The sequence below is a fragment of the Sciurus vulgaris genome, assembly GCF_902686455.1.
Source record: "Sciurus vulgaris genome assembly, chromosome: 2".
NCBI classification, from domain to species: Eukaryota; Metazoa; Chordata; class Mammalia; order Rodentia; family Sciuridae; genus Sciurus; species Sciurus vulgaris.
This window is the reverse complement of record NC_136462.1, coordinates 47742393-47765009: the sequence shown is the minus strand read 5'-3', so window position 1 is coordinate 47765009 and position 22617 is coordinate 47742393. Positions and strand designations below refer to the sequence as shown.

Sequence of the window (22617 nt, the reverse complement as noted above, 5' to 3'; positions counted from 1 at the left end):
CTAGGAGGCAAGGTAACTAGTTAAGTGATCACTATAATCAGGTGAGAGACAATGCAGTCAGATTCTAGAGACTCAGGTGGTATAAGAGTCAGGACTTCAGAGCACGATTAACCAAGGGATTAATGGGAAGGCATAATTAAGTTTAGAGTCTTAGACCAAATAGCAACACGTATTCAGGTAAAATTTATTAGAAGGGCTGATTATGTATGACCAGAAGGCACTTTTAAAACATTAGAAAAAGGTGGTAGTCCTAATGCCTTCAAGGCTAACCTTGAATAAATTTAAGATAAGGGTGGGGGGGTGTGGCTCAGCGGTAGAGCCCTGCCTAGCATGCCCAAGGCCCTGGATTCCATCCCCAGCACAGCAAATAAACTAAATAAATTTAATTGCTTTGAAAACATCATTTAATTTTAACTGGCATACTACTTTATAGCAAACTTTTTTAATAAGTAGAAGGAGTACACTAAAATAATGACAAAAAGTTTAATATAGTAAGTATACAAGACCGTAACATAGTGGTCTATTAACGGAGTATTGTGCACCATACATAATTATATGTGCTGCAATTATACAACTGGCAGCACAGCAGGCTTGTTTACACCAATATCACCACAAACTCACGGGTAATGCACTGCACTATAATGTTAAAATGACAATAAGGTCACTAGGCAACAGGAATTTTCCAGCTTCCTTATAATTTTGTGGGATCACTGCCACACCAGGGTTGACTGAATGGTTGTCATGAGGCACATAATTGTATACACATTCTATTTTTCTCTGATTTCCGGATAAAGGTTTTCAGCAATACATACTGCACTACTGTGAGAGTTTAGCTCATCATTAGAAAAGTTGTATCCCTTTTACTCCTACATTTGCAGTAACTTTGTCACAATATTTTTAATCTACTTTGAAAATACACATACTTCATGTACATACTTCAGAAATCAAAAATTTTAAAGTACTGCTGACCCTTGAACAACATGCGTTGGAGTTGTATGGGTCCACTTATACATGGATTTGTTTGTTTTTGGAGATTTGGGACAATGTGGAAAAAAAGACAAGCCAGGTAGCCTAGAAATATTGAAAAAAAATCTAAGAAAAAAATTAAGTATACCATGAATGTATAAAATATACATAGATAAGTATTTTTATCATTTACTACCATAAAATATTCACAAACCTCCTACAAAAAGTGAAAAATTGCCAATCACAGTGGCGCATGCCTGTAATCCCGGCAATTTAGTAGGCTGAGGCAGAAGGATCTCAAGTTCACAGCCAACCTCAGCAATTTAGGGAGGCCCTAAGCAAGGCAGTGAGACCCTGTCTTTAAAAATATAAAAAAGGGATAGTATTACCCTATGTAAATGTATGGTTACATGAATGGTGTGAATCTACATTCTGTACAACCATAGAAATGAAAAGTTGTATCCCATTTGTGTATAATGGATCAAAATGCAGTCTGTAAAAATAAAACAAAATTTTAATAAAAAAATAAGTAAATTTTAAATAAAAAATAATAATATAAAATAAAATATAAAAAAGGGCTGGGGGAGTGGCTCAGTGGTTAAGCACCTATGGGTTACAAAAAAAAAAAAAAAAAAAAGATAGACAACTAGACATTTATCTGTCTCCAGACAGAAGCACAGGCTACCACCTGTGAAGTATTCTTAACTAAATTTAAGGGTTGGGAGCATGAGGGTCTCAAAATCTAACTACCAGAGTATTAGCAATACAGGGGCAAAAGGTACATGCTAAACTAAATCATGAGAAAAAAATATGCAAAACCTAGAAAAAATGATAAATAAACCTGGTTCTCTTACGGTTTTATTTTGGACAAACGATTTTACACTTTTTTTTTTTTTTTTTTTTTGCGGTGCTGGGGATTGAACCCAGGGCCTTGAGCTTGCGAGGCAAGCACTCTACCAACTGAGCCATATCCCCAGCCCCCGGACATACAGTTTTAAAACTAATTATTGTCAGACATTGAGTTCATTATCTAGCCAGTGTTCATTTTTACCCTCAAATTTTTAGAAAAAAATTGTGGTTTTATTTTTTCCATATGGGCCATACAGCTCCAATATCTGCCATTTATGAAAACTAATTTTATTTTACAGGGCAAAACCTAGCATGTGGGAAATTCTACAGGACAAATGGCCCTGTTTGTTCAACCACAAAGCATGAGGGACTAAAATGGAAGTGCAAAATGTAACAGATTAAAAGAACCTTAAGGAGACTTATCCAATAATGAGTAAGAATTATTTGGATCCTGATCAAACAAATTGGCTTATAAAAAAGATGCCTGTGAGACAATCCGAGCTATATAAACACTGGCTAGACATTTGATGTTGGGGAACTGTCGTTCAAGTATGATTACATATTATAGTTTAAGTTCTTATGTTTTAGAGATGTCTTGAAGTATTTTTCAATGAGATGACATATCTGGAATTTGCTTTAAGATAATTCATTCAGGGAGGGCTGTGAAGCAAGAAGGACAGAGCAAGACAGACCTATGTGTATGTTGACAGCTGAGGCTGCACACCGGTGCACAGAAGCTTCTTCTTACTGGGGTACATGTGAACATTTCTACAATAAAGTGTTTAAAAACTGTAATCAAAACGAGTCAAAAAGTTAAGAACGGGGGGGGGGGGGGAGTTAAGAACGGGGCTGGGGATATAGCTCAGTTGGTAAAGTGCTTGCCTTGCAAGCACAAGGCTCTGGGTTCAATCCCCAGCACTGCCAAAAAAAAAAAAAAAAAAAAAAAAAGTTAAGAAGGGCTCTCTTTCCTTAAGAAATTAATTCCAATATTCATCAAGCCCTCCAGCTGTGCTGGGCAATTGGCTAGGAATTCAAAGATGAGTACAGACAGTCCCCTCTTCTCTAAAAAGGCCTACAAGAACTGCTACCCAGGCTGTAAGAAGACAAAATTCTACTACATGAATGTCCTCTCAACCTTGATGTAACAAGTTAATAAAAGATACTCTGTTAATTCAATCCACATTATTCCCCAATCCAATTGCCACAGACTCAGTAAAGAATTTATCATTGTAGGGAACATACTCAGTTACATAATCAGGAATTAAGAACTGTTCATACAATCCAAGACTCAACCTAGGACCCAAAGATTAGGCAGCAGCTCTCTCCTGGTAAATTTTAATACTGCAGTCCCATTTGACCAAATACTGGACTGACAGAAGTGTGCAGGAAATGGGGCAGGTGTTGGGACCAGGGCGGGGCAGCAATGTGTGGAAAAGTTTCTAGAGCTAGACACAGCAAGCAGCAGACTACAAAAAGAGAGGAGGAGAGTCAAACAAATTGTAAAACATTAGTTATAAATTAAAGACACTGTCAGAGATTGTGACAATTCTTTCTCTATCACCCTCCCAGCATGGCTACTCTCAAGATTCCATTCTGGGTAAGTTCTCCCTGGGCTTCAACGTCCTTATCTATAAAATGGAAATCATATCACCTACCCTATAGGGCTAGGGTGAAGATCAAGCCAGGTCACACATGTCAAGGCCTCAGACAGGGTCCAATGAGTGGTAAGCCATCTGAAGTGTTTGTTATTCAGATATCGGTCAGCTCAAGTCACTTCCTCCACCCACATCCCACCTCAGATCAACTTTCTTTGCTAACTGCTTTCCTTGAGCTGTGTTTTCACTGTCACGTTTCTCTCTTCTGTGATTCTCCAATGTCTTTTCTTTCCAAGAGGCTGTGAGTTCCATGAGGGCAGGAACCACACTCAGCTTTGCTTATTCTGTGTTCCTAGCACTTAGCACAACGGTGCCTGCAATGAATTTTTTTTTTTTTTTTTTTTTTTGGAGTGGGTACTGGAGATTAAACTCGGAGGCACTTAACTACTTTTGTGTATTTTATTTAGAGTCAGGGTCTCACTGAGTTGCTTAGCACCTCCCTAAGTTGCTGAGGCTAGCTTTGAACTTTCCATCCTCCTACTTCAGTCTCCCAATCCACTGGGATTACAGGTGTGTGCCACCACACCTGGTGCAATGAATTTTTTAAAAAAATAAAATTGTAGGGGCTGGGGATTAATAGCTCAGTTGGTAGAGTACTTGCCTCGTATGCACAAGGCCCTGGGTTCAATCTCCAGCACCTCAAAATAAATAAATAAATAAATAAAATTGTAGTAAAAATCCCAGTTAGTCTTATGAACAATAGTAGTTAGTACTCATATGGATTAAATAGTTTCCCCTTAAAAAATACATGTTGAAGTCATAAACTCCAGATACCTTAGAACATAACCTAACTGGAAACAGTGTTGTTGCAGATGTAATCATCAAACTTATGATGAGGCAAACTGAAATATAGTGGATCCTTAAACCAACAGGAATGGTGTCCTTAGAAGACAGAAACTTGAAAAAAAAAAAAAAAAAAAAGAAGAAGAAGAAGAAGAAGACAGAAACTTGGACACTGACAGGTAGAGAGTGGACTGTTGAAGCTGCAAACTAAGGAACATGAAAGACTGCTGGTCACACCACCAGAGGCTGGGAAGAGGCAAGGAGGCAAGGAAGGACAACACACCACGGGTTCAGAGGGAGCAGGTATTGCTGACACCTTGATTTCAGACTTTTAGCCTCTGGGACCATGAGACTTTATTTCTGTTATTTTCACTCCCCAGTTGTGGTATTTCATAATGGCAGCCCTCGGAAGCCAATACAAGTATCAACTCAATGGCTTTGGTCAGTATGTCAAAGTTATGCACAGTGCCTTTCCCGCCCTTGACAGAAAACCTATTTACAGATCTAAATATATATTTATACTTATATTCAATACTGGGGACTGAGCACCAGAGAACTGGTGCTCTACCATTGAGCTACATGCCCAGTCCTTTTTATTTTTGTGACAGGGTCTCACTAAGTTGCCCAAACTGGGCTCAAACTCTGGATCCTCCTGCCTCAGCTTCCAGAATAGCCTGGGATCCAAGGTGTGTGCCACCATGCCCAGGTATAGAAAATATATTTTTTAATTTGTTCTTTTAACATATTTTTAAAAGAAACTATTAGGACTGGCTTTTCTTCCCAATTTGATAACTTCTTAATAGTTTTAATCCATTTAGATTACTTGAAAATTCCAGTCATGTAAGATATCAACTGCTCTGTTATTTTTCCCTCTTTATTCACATTGTCCTTTCTAGCAACAAATAGAACTAAATCATATGAGCATCAACTAACAAAATTAATTAAAAACAAATTATTAGTCAAGATTTAAACAAGCTGAACATTCAAAACCTCTTAATAAAATGAACTTTTCTATAATATACTTTAAAACTTGGGACATAAACTCATCTTTCACCAAAGATGTAAGAGGGAATAGTAAATTATTTGACTTTATGTCCCTCTTTACATGCTGGAAGCTGTTACAATTTTTAGTTCAGCATAGCAGCCTGGTTTAATCAATGAGAGGGGTTTGTGATTCAAAAAGAAAAATCTTCTGTGACTATCACATTTCAGTATGAAGTGGCTAAGACTCATTCTTATATAAACAAAGTATCTAATTGCCTTGCATAATCCTTGGAGAACACGGTTGAGGTGGGGACCTGACTTACTGTGCACGCCTGCTGTGCTCCCTGGGCCCCCGCCCCAACGGGGAAAGCAGTCAAGGAGTTAGTCACCTCTGCTGCCATCTCCTCAAGCTAGATGATGTCCACACTTCCCAGATTTGAAGACACTGTCAACTCATTTATGGCAGTCTGGATAAGACACGCTAAAACCTAATTTCACTAGAAATGTGGTAAAGTCAAGACTCTTGAGTAGTCCCATGAACTCATAAAAGAAGAACTGAGCCAGGCGTGGTGGCGCAGGCCTGTAATCCCAGTGGCTCGGGAGGCTGAGGCACAACTGATAAGACGAGTTGTACCTTCAACATTTGGTGGATAAAACTCTCTAAAATGTTGTTCCTTTTTATACCTTGTAAAGGACAGGGAATTTGAAGGGTCAGCCACAGGGGCATAAAGGTCAAAGACCTTAGGGAATAGTGGACACTTCAATTCAGTGCAGGTTCTGAATAAAATAAGAGTGGACATACAGGAAAGAACTCACCAAGATAAAAATTGAATACATAAGAGAAATAGGATATGGCTATGCTGAAATGGGACAGAAACAGAAAAAGGTGAGTTGATCTAAGCTGGTCCAAGGATCAGCCTATGGTGCTAGATTCTCCAGTTCCTTGGAGAGGTGCTGGTGTCGACTCTGCCTATAAGCAACAGCCCAGAAGTGAACAGAAACGAGGAGAATTGTACAACTGTGACACAGCCCTGTCATGGGGGACCACAGATGCTTCCATGAGAACACACTAGAAAGTAGGCGGAAGGTCAACAGGCAGGGTCACCGAGAGAAGCTACAGTGTAGGGAAGATGACAAATTCCCCAGAGCATCGGAAACTAGCCTCAATTCACACAAGAGGAGGGAACTGCAAAAAGAAGGGGAAAAAAAAGAACTTGGGGAATGTGAAATGCCAACCTACGTTTTATTTTTTTTGGTACTAGGGATTGAACCCAGGGACACTTTACCAATAAGCTACATTCTCAGTCCTTTTTTAATTTTTTAATTTGAGTCAGGGTCTCACTAAGTTGTTATTCTGGCCTCAAACTTGCAATTCTCCTGCCACAGTCTCACAAGTCACAGGGATTACAGGCACACCACGTACCCCAGCCCAATTTATATTTTCTAACACGTCAACACTATTAACCAAAAATTAATATGCAGAATATAAAATAAATAAGGTCCTATATCTGTTCACAAGCTTAGAAATGAGTTTCAAGGAGTATTCCTATTCAAAATAATCTCTAGTAGTCATTGACTTATGCTCCAAAAGAAATAAAAACTGAGGATTGTGCAGGATTGCCCTAGTTCTCTCTTCTGTATTTTCTACAGACAAAGGTATGCATCCTCCTGCCACTCCCTTCTCCCAGCAGTATTCTTCTTTCTCTCTCCCACCCAGGTTGGTCCAAGACAAGGAAAACCACCATTTCAGATTCATTCCTGTAAGCTCAGTGTCAACCTTGCTGTCCTTTCCACTCCTCTTAATTACATATCTCTAAAAAAAAAATCAATATTAAATCCTGAAGTATGATCTCCTAGTAGTTTTCAAACTTTTGACAGCAACCCACAGTGAGAAATGCATTCTACAGGTGGAGTCATATGCACACACTCACACACACAAGTCATACCTGTAACTTCCCTAAAACCTTTATCCGTACTACATCTTATCGCATGTGATAAATTGATCTTACCCATTCTACTCCACCATTTGCTTCTTTGTTTGTTTTTAATGCTGGTAACCCAGATTGAAGTATTTGGCAGATAAAGGTGCATGGATTCATCTTACTGTGTTGCAACATAAGGAAATAAGTACTTAGGGAATTTAGCCATCAGGCTGCCTGGCCCTCCCACTTGTAATCTGTTGACCTCTCTGCCTCAGTTTCCTTGTCATAGAGTAAGAGAACAGTGTTCATCTCAAAGTTAAGGATTAACCAAGGCAATCTACGTAAAGCACTGAGCCCATTTAAAGATATTCAATTAATAGCCATTAATTATCTTAAAAAAGATCCAGAAGTTTTTTTACTATAATAAAATATACATAAAATTATTCAATTTTAGCAATTTTAAAGTGTATGGTTCAGTAGATTCGCAATACTGTACAACCATCACCATCCTAGAACATTTTTATCAACCTAAAAGGAAGCCCCATGACTATTAACCATTAAGCAGTCACTTCCCATCCTTCCCTCTTCCTCAGGTGGCAATCTGCCTTATTTCTAGGTTCATGAACTTTTTAAATGATAAATTAGCACTTGATTAGAACAGTTTTCTAAGAATATAGAATAAAGTGCACTTTGGAAACTTTACTCCTCTTCAGCTGAATCTTGGCTTTTGAGACAAGCTGCTGTTGTTGCTATTTCTCAGGTAAACCTGTGGTCCACTTAGGTAGCTCTGTGGCCTCTCTCTCCCATGCTAGGTTACTGACCACTGTCCTGCCAAGGCTGTAGAGGAGACACCTCCTCCTCCTCCTCCTGTGTCCTCAAGAGACAGAATGAGCAAGATCTCTAAAGGGCCTTCTTCATTATATCCCAGAATATTATCAATCAACCCCTCCTAAAACTTGAACTCACAGAAAACAGAACCATTATCCTTTAGCCTTTGTATTTTGAAACTCTCCAAACTTTTGCCATTAAGAGATGAGAAAGTGAAACTGGTCACAGAATTAGAGGTCCATTTCTTGGCTTTAGGATATAGTATCATTTCCTCTTGGCACCCCACCCCTCTCATGCTTTGATTTCCCACCCTTCCTTTGGGGTGTGGAAAACTGGGCAAAAATAACTTTGTTCTTCCCAGGATGTGTTCTCCAAGTTGCTCCATACTCTTTCGGGAAAATAACAGGGAAAGCACTATTTTTCTAGGAGAAACAATGAAGGCAAAGGTTTCTTCACAGAAATAAATGTCACCAATATGCAGAGAAGACATGGACTGAAGAACAACGAATCTGATCCCAGGCAACGATACCAGAAGATTTTTAAAAATAAATAAATACCAACACTGCTCACCTGATAAACAGGCATTCCTGGATTATTCCACTTCCCTTCACCCTGCCTCCACACCTACCCACACTGACTGCTAACCCCCCCTACCCCCCCCCACCCCGCTGAAAGCTGGATAGGCAACCAGACTACACTGGGTCAACCCAGCTGACTTGGAGGGAGGGGACTCCGGAGCATCAGCCGAGAATCGCTTTCTTTAAAGGAAAGGGAGGGAGGTTTTCAGCAGAAAACTAGCCCAAGAAACCCCACACCTCAAACTCCAGGGAAGCCTGTTCTCAGAACTGTGCCAATTTTTGGAAAGTGAAAGTTCACTAAAGTGAACTTGAGGTGGATGAAAGAATTACAACTCTCTGAAGACCTCAGTCCCCTGGCAAGTAGTCAGAATGCAGGTTCCTGATTTTGCGGGGTAGGAACCTGGGATGATCAAAGCACACGAAGCCAGGGCTTCACCCCAAGACCTACCAAAAAAGAAGGGGCAGGAGGGTCTCAAGAGAAGAAACGACCCAGGAAGCTGGCATTTCCAACAAGTGCGTAGGCGATCCTCATCAAGCGCAAGTTGTGTTCTGCTAATGCCTCAAACACCAGCTTCTGGACGCTCAGGTGAGAAGGGCAGCAGCAGATTCCCGCCCACGGGGGAGTCGGGGGTGACAGCGGTTCCGCCCACAGGAACCCCCACCTCCGAGCTCTGAACGGGAGGACCCCGCGAACACAGCTGCAGCGGGTCTCTGGGAGGCGAGGCCACTGCGCTCCTGGGCCCCTGAAATGTGCCGCACGCTGGATCCTCGCCTCGGCCGGGCAGCAGGCCAGCACGGAGGGCGGGGTTCGAAGGTGACAGCACTGGGCTCCCTCCGCCCAGAGTGAGGCAACTCCGGAAACTTCCTGGAGCCGGCGCGGGCTTCGCCGCAGCCACCTCCCCCGCGCCCCGCACGCCCCAGCAGCCAGCGCCGGCGCGGCCGGCGGGCGCACTGACCTGAGATGGTCTCTTGGTAGCCCTTGGTGAAGAACTGCATGGCCGTGGCCGCCCTCAAGGGCGTCTTGAGCAGCCCCTGCCGCTGGGGGTCCTCGCCCAGCGAGCGCAGGATGGACGAGTAGGCGGCCGCCAGGTTGGGGAGGTTCAGCTCGTTATCCTCCACGCCGCGGGGTCCTTCGCTCTTCCAGCCGTCCGCGGGCTGGGGGCTTTTGGCCTCGGGCCGCGGGGACTTCTCCGCCGGCAGGCTTGGCCCGGGCCGCGACGGTTCCCGCTCGGGAAATCCATTGGTGCACCTGGCTACCCGCGGCTTCTCCGCCGGCGCCCGAACCGGGCCCTTCTCCATGGTCCCGCTGCTACCGCTCGGAGAGACCCCGGGGCGCCTCACGGGGCTGCAGCTGAACTTCGCAGGTGGCCGCCGGCAATGACCTGGGGCCCGAGTCACCTGAGGAAGGTAGGCGACCTGGCAGAGTCACGCTCGAGTCCAGGGCCGCCGCCGGCTGGACAGACCGGCAGCGCCTCCTTTTTATGGCCCGGCGCCTTGGCCGGCGCCACGGGGCGCTCCCATTGGCCCGGGCCGTTTCGCGTCACGGCGCTCGCTGCGGCCCCTCGCCCTGCCCTTGGGGTGGGCCCTCCAGAGAGTCCGTGGCCCAACATTGTCCCAAGGCAATCCGCGGAGCAAGTGGACCCCTCGGGTCTTACTGTGGGAAAGCCGAGTCCGGAAAGAATCCAGGGTCTTGGAGCTGTTGACGTCGTCTGGGTCCCAAGTCCGTCCTCACTTTTCTTAGGGAAAAAAGGACGCTGTATTATAAGTGCTCTGGTCCCCTCCCCTGTAAAGGATGAGCAAACAGGTGGTCTTGCCTGAGTGAGAAGAGACCGAGATATGCTGGTGATAAAATGAGCAACTCTTGTGCTTTTAAAACAAGGTAACTATTGTATTTCACACTTGTTTGTTAGTTTTAAACTTGTCCAACGCACATGACACCATACGAGAAACCTCTGTCAGGGCGTGTGTCTCACTAAGTGGCCCCTTTGTGAGTCCCTGTAGCTACGAGGATAGTATTCCTGAAGTCAAGCACAGATACCAGACCTCAAGACCACGTCCCTGTTTTACTTCAATGTGACCTTTGTCTTCCACCAGGATCAAGAAAACTGTATTTTTTTCATTACTATGAGTTTGATGCTCAGTCAAGGGGCCCGGGGGTAACAACCCCCTCTAATCTATCCCCTATGTAATGTCAGAAACTGCATGTGGCCAAATTAATCAGTTGCAAGAATAGCCCAAGGAAATAATCTTCTTAAGTTCCTGAAATTTGCAAAACTGAGAAACACCTTGTAACTAGGCGCTTAGGATCAGAGGTGCCTCATTTGACCACAAACCGCCAACTGTGAGAAGGCCCCCATTAATCTTCCATCGTCTGTCTCCTTTATAACTCCCCTAAATCAACCTACTGCAAGATGGTTCCTTAGGTGAAGAATCCCTACCATTTGATGATCAACTATCTACCACTGTCTTACCTCTGGCTTGATAACCTTTTGTGGTAACATTTCTAGGGGGTCAGAATTTTGACCTAGAAAAATTAATTCACAAATGAAGAACGAGCGCAGGCCATGTAGCCCATCTCGTAGAGTGCCTGCCTCTCATGCTGGCAGCCTGGGTTTGAGTCCCCAGCACCCTGGGATTATGGAAATACCAAACAAATGAAGAACGGTTAGGGCTATCATTTAAAACCCATTTTTAACTGGTTGCAGTGACCCACACCTGTAATACCAGCCACCAGGAAGGCTAAGAAAGGAGGATCACAAGTTCAAGCCCAGCCTCAGCAGCTTAGTGAAACCATGTCCCAAAATACAAAATAAAAAGGACTGGGGATGTAGTTCAGTGATAAAGCTTCCCTGGCTCAAGGGTTCAATTCCCAGTACCCACCATCCCCCCCCCCCACAAAAAAAAAAAAAAAAAAAAAAGCAATAAACTTTGCATTTTGTGGAAATGCATTTGAGAAATTTGGCACTCCATCGATTTAAACTGACGTGCAAAGCTTCATTACCCAGATGTTGGTACAAATTGTGAAATGCTATTGATCGAATGGACTCTTAACCAGTGACATCTGCTTTGATTGTTTTGAGATTAAAAAATGAACCTTTTGGCTTATTTGAAGAATTATATCATAATGCCCAATGTGAGTTTTAAAATGTGTCAAATTAATATCTTATTATTTGCTTCAGAGAGTGTCAAATGCTGTTTTTCTGACTCTTTTGTAAAGAAGTATTAATAGGTTTAGGATCAGAAAAACCAGGAGAGAAGCCCCTGTAATTATTCTATACCAATAAAGTAGCTCTGTTGTTGTAAGTTGTAATATGTATTTATTGGATGTCTGTCTAAGAATAGCCCTGTTCCAAACAATCAGGAAAGAAATATGAACATTGTCTGGCCTCAGAGGCACCTTCAATCTAAAGCAGAGGAAATGCAGAGTGCTTGCCTTGCACTCACCAGGCCCTGGGTTTGATCCCTGGCACTGTACAGGTCTAAATATGAATATAAAAGTACATACAAATATAACTGTATATATGTAATAGATGAAATACTCTTGTCTTTGAGGTTTTTTGTTTTGTTTTATTTTGTCTTGTTTTGGGTGATGCTGGGGTTTGAACCCAGTGAATTTTTTTAAAGATGGTTATTGAATTCCTATATACTTCAGATGTCAAATTACATAAATCAAGAAATATGAACAGTGGGATGGGGATATAGATCAGTTGGTAGAGTGCTTGCCTTGCAAGCACAAGGCCCTAGATTCAATCCCCAGCACCAAAAAAAAAAAAAAAAAAAAGTGAACATTCCTTGAAAAGTCTTTTGTCACTTTCCTAATTCTTGTTGTATGTCTGCTCCCCCACCCCCAGGATTTTTTCTCTCTGGTTGCTCTGTCCATTGTCCACTGATATCTCCCCATCAGAATTAACTACAGGGTCTCAAACAGAAGCATAGCTAGAGGCAATTTTCAAAGGATGGACTTGCATTCACAAATGGAAAAAAAAAAAAAAGACACCAAGCAAGAAAAGTTCATAATGAGGAATTAAATGGTGATGTTTTCAATAAGAATTTTTTAGTGACCATCTTTTGTCTTCCTTTAAAACCATTTGTAAATGTTAACTAATATCATATTCCCCAAAGCTGATTTCTAATGAAATTTTTACCTAAAAATTATCCTTTTCTTTTAAATACCGCCACGGAGGCATCGACACTTTTGCCATCAATTCCTAGCACAGAGTCTCTGATCCATTACATTTACTTGTAAAACGGAGACTATGAAACCAAGGGAAACCCTGAATAAATCCAATAAATCCTTTAGCTTCTCTTGCTTTTAGTAGCCTTCTTTTGTCACCAATTTTAGATGTCACATAGCTAAGCAATATACTGCCATTAATTTGCTCTGGGTAATATCCCTCTGTGTAAAAATCATGAGGACTACAGTTGCCTAAGTTGCTTTTCAGTAAGGTAGATGTAGCTCCACCCACCTCGAACTACCAACCCTTCATGCTCAAGTGTCCGATGGGTAACCTTGGATGTCAGAGGGCCCAACTCCACCCTCAGAGCACATTAACACCACCATTTTCTGAATATACATCCTATGACAAACCAATGAAGTTTGATTAGGCACATGCAGACCCCTGATTACTTCATTTTTCCTTACCACCAATCACCTTTCCCCATGCCTCAGACCACCCTGTTTCTGTATCCCATAAATACTCCTAAACCCCATCCTCAGAGAGGTGGCTTTGAGACTGCAGACCCCCACAGTCTTATGTCTGGCACCTCGTGAAAAATCTCTTTGTAAAACTCATCGTTCCAGTGATGGCATACCGAAAGACAGGCAAAATGGGCCTCATTTGGCAACAGCAATACCTTTCAGCAAAGGCCCAAAGGTAATACAAAGAAGGTTTAAAATCACCAACATTACATAAACAGTTTAGTATAGTAAAATGTAGATAGTTGGCAGTGTTAGTTTTAAGTAGCATCAAGAGGAAGAGGAGGCATAAACTAAAGAATTTATGAGCACCAAATAATTTTATATGCCAGGTGTGATGGCACACACCTGTAATCCCAAATAACTCGAGTGTCGGAGGCAGGAGGATTGCAGGTATGAGGCTGGCATCAGCAACTTAGCCAGACGCTGTCCCAAATTAAAAAATTAACAGGGCTGGGGATATAGCTCAGTGGTAGAGCTCCCCTGGGTTCAATCCCCAGTACCAGAATCCATAAATAATAAAATATAATAATAATAATTAATATAATAATTATTATTAATATAATTATAATATTTAATATAATAATAATTAGTATAATAATAAAATATTAAAAAGGACTGGGGATGTATTTCAGTGGTAGAGCACCCCTGGGTTCAATTCCCAGTACCCCCCCCCCCCCACAAAAAGTTCAATTGTAAAACTAAGAGCATTTGCTTCTAGGAATTATAACAATATCATATTCCTAATCCGGTAATCTCATCTTCAGGTTGCACCCAGCCGGGGAGTTTCTTTCTGCCAAAAAGTCAAGGAATTTTTTAAAAAATTGTTTCCATTTCTAAGGCAGTGGCATAACCAAGAAACAGATAAGAGAGACACACAGTGTCAGAAGACTGGCAAGGCTGTAGCAACGTCATACAGTCACTTGCCAAGGGTAACAGATTAGCTAACATTAGCTGTTCAGTGATGGCAATTGGAAACAAGCGAATTTCTTTAAGTGAACTTGATGGAAGTTCTATATTTGAAATTCAAAGTTTGGAGGCAACTCTGGAGAAAGGTAGAAAGGTATACAAGAACGTGTCCTTATTCTACCTCTGACTCTCAGAAGCAGGACTGTGGAGTCAATAGAATTCTCAAGTGTCTCACTAAGTCCATCAAATGGAGAGAAATAGCTGGGTAAGGTGGCACATGCTGGTGATTCCAGGCACTTGGGAGGCTGAGGCAGGAGGATGGCTAGTTCCAGGCCAGGCAGGGCAACTTACTAACACCCTGCCTCAAAATAAAAAATTAAAAGGGCTGAAGCTGGGAATGCAGCTCTGTGGTAAAGTGTCCCTGGGTTCAAACCCCAGTACTGGGGGTGGGGGGAACCCTCTTATTGGGGCTGGGGATGTGGTTCAGTAGTAGAGCACTTATCTTGAGTGTGGGAGGTCCTGGATTTGATACCCAGCACCACAAAATAGAGAAAAACAAACAAACAAAAAACAGAGCTCTAACAACTCATAAATAAAAACAGATAACCTAACTTAAAAATGGGCAAAGATATGGATAGATATTTCTGCAAAAAAAAAAAAAAATACACAAGGTCAATAAGCACATAAAAAAGATGTTCAACATCATTAGCCACCGGGGAAATGCAAATCAAAATCACAGTGAGTACTACCTCATACCCATCAAGTTGGCTACATCCAAATCAACTGATAGTAACAAGGATAGATGAGAATGTGAAGAAATTGGAATACACTGCTGGCAAGAATATAAAATAGCTCAGCTTCTTTAGAAAATAGCCTGATGGTTCCTCAAAAGATTACGCTTAGAGTCCCAGCAATTGCTGTATGACCCAGCAATTGCACAGCTAGGTATAAATCCAGGAGTAATGAAAATTTATATCCACACAAAAACTCATGAATGTTCATAGCACCTTATTCATAATTTCTAAAAAATAGAAACAACCCAACTGTCCATCAACTGATGAATAAACAACATGTGGGGACATGGACATAAATTTGTGTCCCCCAGGGTTCATTATGATTAGAATTTTGATCCCCGAGTTGTGGTATAAAGCGGTAGAACCATTATAAGGTAGGGTCTCATAGGAGGTCCTTAGGTCATTAGGGAGCATACCTTCAAAAGTTTGTGGGACCCCAGGCTAGCTTTCTGCCCCTGATTTGAGATGCAGTTGCTTGGGCTTCCACCATTACTATCCACCATTTGCCATGAGGTCTTCGCTTGAACTGAGCTGATGCAAAACTGTGAGCTAAATAAACTTCCTTTCCTTCATAAGTATTCTGTGTCTAGTATTTTGTTATAGTAACAAAAAGGTGATTAATATGTGTGGTATATACATCCATGGGACTATTACTTGGTCATAAAAAATGAACGATGTACTAATATATCCTACAACATGAAGGAACCTTGAAAGCATTTTAACTAGTAAAAAAGGTCAGATTCAAAAGGACACATATTGAGTGACTCTTAAATGACATATCTAGAATAAGCAAATACTGAGACTAGTCTAGCAGTTTCCAGAGGCTAGGGGGGAATGGGAAATAGGAAATAATTGCTAAAAGATCAGAGGGGTTTTTTTTGCTAAAAGATCAGAGGTTTCTTTTTGGATGATGACAATTTTCTGGACTTAGATAATGGTAATAGTTAAGTAACTTTATGAATATACTAAAACTACTGAATTATACACTTTAAAAGAATGAATTTTGTGATGTGTGAATTACATATCAATAAAAATATATTTCTCCAAAAAAGTTAAAAATATAATGTGTTAGTCAGCTTTTTGTTGCTATAACAAAATACGTAAATAACCCACTTAAAGAGGACAGATTTGGGGGACAGAAAGATAGTAGAATGAAACAGACAGTATTACCCTATGTGTATGTATGATTACCTGAACGGTGTGAAACTACATTGTGTACAACCATACAAATGAAAAGTTGTACCCCATTTCTGTACAATGAATCAAAATGCAGTCTGTAAAAATAAAAATGATTTTAATAATTAAAAAAAAAGAGGACAGGTTTATTTTGGCTCCTGGTTCCAGAGGTTTCAGTCCATGATCAGTTGGCCCTTGTTTTGGGGCCTGTGGCAGTACAGTATATCATGGAATCCCTGCCCACCTAGTAGAGGAGGCCTGTTCATTACATGGTCTTCAGGAAACAATGAAAGAGAGGAAGGGCCTGGACTCCAATATCCCCTGCAAGGGCACACCCCCAATGATCCAACTTCCTTCCAGTAGGTCCCCATATCCTAAAAGTCCCACCACCTCCCAACAGTGCCATAGGTCGGTGACCAAGCCTTTAGCACATGAGTCTTTGGGGGACATTTAAGATCCAGACTCTAACATACAATTTGCAAAAGCCTGCAAAAAGTGCTTCGTGAAGAATATATTCTAGAAAAATGTGAGACACAATGTTCAACAAGTTGAATAAGCTTCAAGAATAAAGAAAGTGCCAGGCAAGGTGGTGCAGGCCTTTAATTCCAGCAGCCTGGGAGGCCAAGGCAGAAGGGTTGCAAGTTCAAAGCCAGCCTCAGCAACTTCACAAAATCCTAAGCAATTTAGTGAGAGGCTGTCTTAAAATAAAAAAAATAAATAAAAAAGGGCTGAGGATGTAGCTCAATGGTTAAGCACCCCTGGATTCAACCCCTGGTACCAAAAGCAAATAAATAAATAAAAAGGAAGAAAGAAATTGTCAACAACAAAAAGTTTTTCAAGTATACAGGAAAAAAAGATTACCTACAAGGTAATATGTACAGGCATAGGTTAGCCTCTAATTTTTCCCCAGCAACATTGATTGCCACTCTGTAAAGATTTAAGGAAAGCAAGTTATGCACACTCAGGAAAGCATTCAAGTATAAAGGCAACTGGTAGATCATTTCAAGTATGTATTAACTCAGAAAATTCATCTCCTGTAGGCCCTTAATGTAAAAAACCATCTGACACAATGTCCTGCTGGTTAAGAGAAAATAAAAAGAGCTCAAAAATGAAAAATTTATGTAAATATTTAAATATAAAATCAATTTAAAATACTTAAATATAAAAATAATATTAAGTATCAAATCAATACTAAGTAACTTTGGGAACCATTATTACCAAACAGAACATGAAAGATATGAATCAGGATAATAAGAAAACTAACATAAATAACCAAATCCAAAAATTGGAGAAAGGAAAATAGTTTTCACTCTTACAAAAAAAAAAAAAAAAAAGAGTCGATAATATTATTTGAACTAAAATATGACAGTAAAAAAGTAACTGACTCACCAGGCATGGTGGCTTACCTCTGTAATCCCAGTGACTCAGGAGGATGGGGCAAGAGGGTGGCCAAGTTTGAGGCCAGCCTTAGAACATAACAAGACCCAGTCTCAAAATAAAAAGTGTTGGGGTGTAGCTCAGTAGTAAAGCACTCCAGGCTCAATCCCCAGTACTACCAAAGCAAAACAAAACAAAACAATAACAAATCTGTTCCTGGTTTTTATTTCTTTATTTGGCAGTACTGGGGATTGAACCTGGGGTACTTTACCACTGATCTACCTCCCTGGCCCTTTTTGTTTTTTGAGAAAGGATCTCTCTAAATTGCTGAGACTGGTCTTGAACTTGCAATCCTCCTGCCTCAAATTCCCAAGTATCTGGAATTACAGGCATGCACTGTCACACCCAGCTTATAATTACTTTTGGCAGCTTATAAAACTGTAGCAGGGTTGTTTAATTTCGTTGAGTTTTGAGGCAGCATCTCACTGTGTTGCTGCTGGTTTTGAACTTGTGGACTTCAGCATCCTCCCACCTCAGCCTCCCAGAGTAACTGGGGCTACAGGCATGTGCCACCAAGCCGGGTTTAGAGGGATCGTTAAAGAATTATTTTTTGTGGTGAGAAAAAAATGCTTATTTCACAATTAATTCCTTCAGATTTGCTTTAGGTCTTTTTCTTCTATTAAAATGAAGAAAAATGAATATATTTCTATTAAAAATAGTATTTGTGGGGGCTAGGGAGGTAAGTGGTAGAGCACTTGCCTAACATGCATGAAGCCCTGGAGTCAATCCCCAGTACCAAATAAATTAATTAATTAATAAATAAACAAATAAAATAAATAGTATTTATAGTACTATGGCCCAAGTGTTTGTGTCCTTTCCCACAAGAAAATTTATGTGTTGACACCTAATTCTCCATAGATGTATTAGGAAGTGGAACATCTGGGAGTAGTTAGGTCCTAAGGGTGGAACCCTCATGAATGGGATTGGTGTCCTTATAAAAGAGGCCCGATGAAGCTTTTTGCACCTTCCTCCAGGTGAATAAGAAGGCACCTTCTAGCAGAGTGCAATGGCACACACTCATAGTGCCACCCACTTAGGAGGCTGAGATGGGAGGATCACTTGAGCACAGGAGTCAAAGGCCAAACTGGGCAAGATCATGAGATCCCATCCAAAATACCAGCACCATCTATGAAGCAGCTAGCACCCTCACCAGACACCATATCTACAAACCTACTGGTCTTGGTCTTAAATTTCCCAGCCTTCAGAACTGTGAGCAATAAATTCGTTCACAAATTTATTGTTTGAATAATTATAAATTACTGAACTTCTTTTAAGATTCAGTTTAAAGTATTTTGTTATAGCAATCCAAATAGGCTAAGACAGGTAGGATGCCAGTTAAATGGCAAAGGGTTTCAACCAGCTTTAAATGAAGAACTGGAAATTCAGATTAGAATAACACCGAACAGTGTTCATAGTTACCAATCCAACAAAAGATATGTGGTTCTCATTCTACAGGGTAGGTGGAGTTACAAATCCCATCACATTCCCTACCCAAGGATAAACCCCAAATGAAGATTGATCATTTTTTGGAGGGCAGCGGGTACCGGGGATTGAACTCAGGGGCACCAGGTTGCTGAGCCACATTCCCAGCCCTATTTTGTATTTTATTTAGAGACAGGGTCTCACTGAGTTGCTTAGGACCTCACTAAGCTTCTGAGACTGGCTTTGAACTCGCGATCCTCCTGCCTCAGCCTGCTAAAACACTGGGATTACAAGCGTGCGCCTCTGGGCCTGGTGAATCTTGATGCCCAGAACAGGCGATCAGGCAAATGCCACTAAGCTGGGAAGGTGTTTTCATTGTGTTTCTTCTTTGGATGTGCTGCATTTAGTTCTATCAACAGGAAATATGATCTGAGAAGGCAAAATTCTAATATAGTCAGCTATAATAAAGCCAGGCCACCCATGCCCTCAACCACCCTAAGTTGTGCCGATCACATGAAATTCATAAGTGAGAACTAGAGGTAAAGTACTTTTCAGTACACTTGACTCCCTTTCCTTGGTTATTGTGAACCTTGAGGATGAGAATCTAAGCCAAGAAGGAAAAATATAAAGTTTCATGTAATCGTCCAAGTGTGATTACAATTTTCTCCAGGAATTCAGTCAATTCCTGGGAGTCAGGTATAAATTTAGAGGATTCCTTTTGGTTTATAATCTACAATGTGCAAATATATTGGTACTTTTTAGATATTAAAAAGTAAACTTTTAACTTGCCCTGGCAGGGCTAATAAGTTTTAGAGAGGGTCGCGTAGCTATGAAGGAGGATTGGCCCCATCATACCATCAGGATCAAGTGCCATTCACTCGTTAGACAAAGATTTAGTGAACACCTATGATGTACAAGGTTCTACTCAAGGCACAGGTGATAAAGAAATGGACCAAAGAAAATTTGAATATATCTTCCCTCAAAGAGCTTACTTTCAGTCATTCAACAAGTTTGTTAATGCCGCTACCCCTAAGACATCCATGCTGCCCCCAACACCCCATGCCATTTATTTTGGAAAAATTCTAGACTTTATTGCCATTTAAAAAATAAAACTATGTAGACTCACATGTTAGAAACAATGAGAGCCATGTCATATGGAGTAAAAAAATAACCCACGGTGACACTGTCTGGGCTCATGCCCTGGTTCCATTATTATCTCTTGTACCCATGGGCAAGTTTTGTAGCTTACTTCAAGTCTCAGTTTCCTCCTATAAAAAGAGTATTACAGTAGACTCTTTCTCATAGATTTCTTGTAAGGGTTAGTGAAAGCAACAGTATTAGATCCATAAAAATTGAGCAATTAAGTGTTAGCTATTATTGGTAGTAGGAATGCTGATAATACAAAAGGAATCTTAATCTTAGAAAGATCCCATGGAAAATGAGTATTTATGTACTGATTTACTTAAGATTAAGTCTTAGTACACATAGAGAAACTCAAAGTATTTTTATCATTAACTGAAAATCAGAAGGGAAATAAAATATTTCTGAAATGATAATACAAGTTAATAGGATTTGACGTGTTTTAAGATTTTCAGTAATTGGGATGGACACATGCCTGTAATCTCAGAAACTCAGGAAGCTGAGACAGGAGGATTACAAATCTGAGGCCAGCTTCGGCAATTTAGTGAGGCTGTAAACAATTTAGTGAGACCTTTTCTCAAAATAAAAGTAAAGCCAGGCATGGTAGTGCACGCCTGTAATCCCAACCACTCGGAGGCTAAGGCAGGAGGATTGCGAGTTCAAAGCCAGCCTCAGCAACTTAGTGAGGTCCTAAGCAACTCAGTGAGACCCTGTCTCTAAATAAAATACAAAAAAAAAAGGATTTTCAGTAATTGGCTAGAGGTTTAGATTAGTAGAAGACAGCGGTAGAATACTTGCCTAGCGTTCATGAGGCCCAAGGTTCAATCCCCAGCAGCATAAAAACAAAAACCTACAAATTATATAGCATAAAGATTTATTTTTGATTAAGTGAGGTAAAACTGTGCTATAAATACCAACAGTTTGTTTTTTTTATTTTTGTTTTTGTAATGCTTTGGATGCAACTCCTGATTGTGGATGGAATTATACCTCAGGAGTGCATTTCACTGAATAACATTTACTGTTAAATACCCATCCACTGCATTCCCAACCCGACATTGTGCAATGGCACAATTCAACAAGAGTGGTTATCAAACTTACGTGTGCTGAGAACACTGGGGCAGCACTCCATTATCTGGGACAGGGTTAGTCTGGCCATTGATCGGCACACACAGGCAAAGTGTCCTCTCCAACATGACAGTGTCTGATGACAAAGCTGTGTGTCCCATCTGTACATTTCCACGGCTCATTCCTTCTCCCTGATCTCCTCTATCAACATTAGATGGAAGCTATTTTGGGAGAATGCCTAGTTTATCCAGAGTGGAGGATTTGTTTTTTAGTCAACAGATGCTTTCAAGTGGTAATTTAACTGCCAATGAAAAATAAATAAAAGGTACTGCAAATTCTGTACAATTTTAGCAATTCATAGGAGCTCTGTTGTTATTGAATGTGTCTCCTGCTCAGTTGCCTGGGGAACTGCATTTTAATGTCACACATCAAGCAGTTCTTTCCTGAATGTAATTGTAGTTTATCTGATGCCTTGGTTAACTGTTCAAATGTTTGGCTTCTAGCAAATATTTCCTAACATCGCTCATGACAGTGATGGATCTGAAGCAATTTTAATACATTTTTAAGTCCCACTAACTTGTTAAATAACCAGAGAAAGAATCCTATATAAATTGAAATATCTGTATTACCAGAAGTATCTAGGAAGATATATATGAATCTGTAATAATCTGATGTTTTCAAGACTGTGATTGAGTGACCAGAGTCCTAGGTTAGAGAGGGAACTGACTTTGGGAAGTCCCAATAGACCAGGTCCAGTCCCTCACCCCAAAAATCAAACACAAGAAAGTAATGGTAAAGCAGGAAAGGAATTTATTCAGCAATCCTGGGAAGACAGGGGAGACCAGCATCTTCAGTTCTGTCGTGTTTTGTTTTGTTGAGGTGGGGATGCTAATTAGAGCTCCCAGATTAAATAGTACAGAGGGCAAAAAGTATGTGTGGTCAAGCAGTCTTGGTCAAATTGTGATCTGGTTGATCATTATCTCAGGATGGGCCATGCCGAGCCTTGTCAGTAGTGATAAGAAAGTTGCTAGCCAGTGCAGTAGTACATGCACTGTGATCACAGATCCTTGGGAGGCTGAGGCAGGAGGATGGCAAGGTTGAGGCTGGCATGAGCAGAAAGACCCTGACTCAAAATAAAAATAAAAGGGCTGGGTTGTAACTCAGTGTAGAACACTTGCCTAGCATGTGCAAGTTCCTGGTTCCATCCCCAGTGTAACAGTGGCCCACTTTATGCTTTGGATATAACCCCTGCTGCTCTGCCACTGCATTTATTTTTAAAAGGGACATGTTTCTTTCTCTTCCTTTCTCTCTACTCCTCCCTAATCCCCACATCCTGTCCCTAATTTCAGGGGAAACAGGATTACCTTTCTTCCCCATCCTAGCTAGAGTTATCTGTCCCTGAGTACACACCCA

The 22617-nt window shown here is 41.0% G+C and overlaps 1 protein-coding gene across 1 annotated transcript in view; it reads right to left on the bottom strand.

Annotated features, from left to right (window-relative positions):
- The window catches only part of GCH1 (GTP cyclohydrolase 1), a 42652-nt gene extending 31546 nt beyond the window's left edge, over positions 1–11106 (bottom strand). The window contains exon 1 of the mRNA XM_079121429.1: positions 9522–11106. Coding sequence (XP_078977555.1) covers positions 9522–9864 — 343 coding nt within the window. The 5' untranslated portion in view covers positions 9865–11106. The remainder of the gene's footprint in view (positions 1–9521) is intronic.
- Between the last annotated feature and the right edge of the window lie 11511 nt (positions 11107–22617).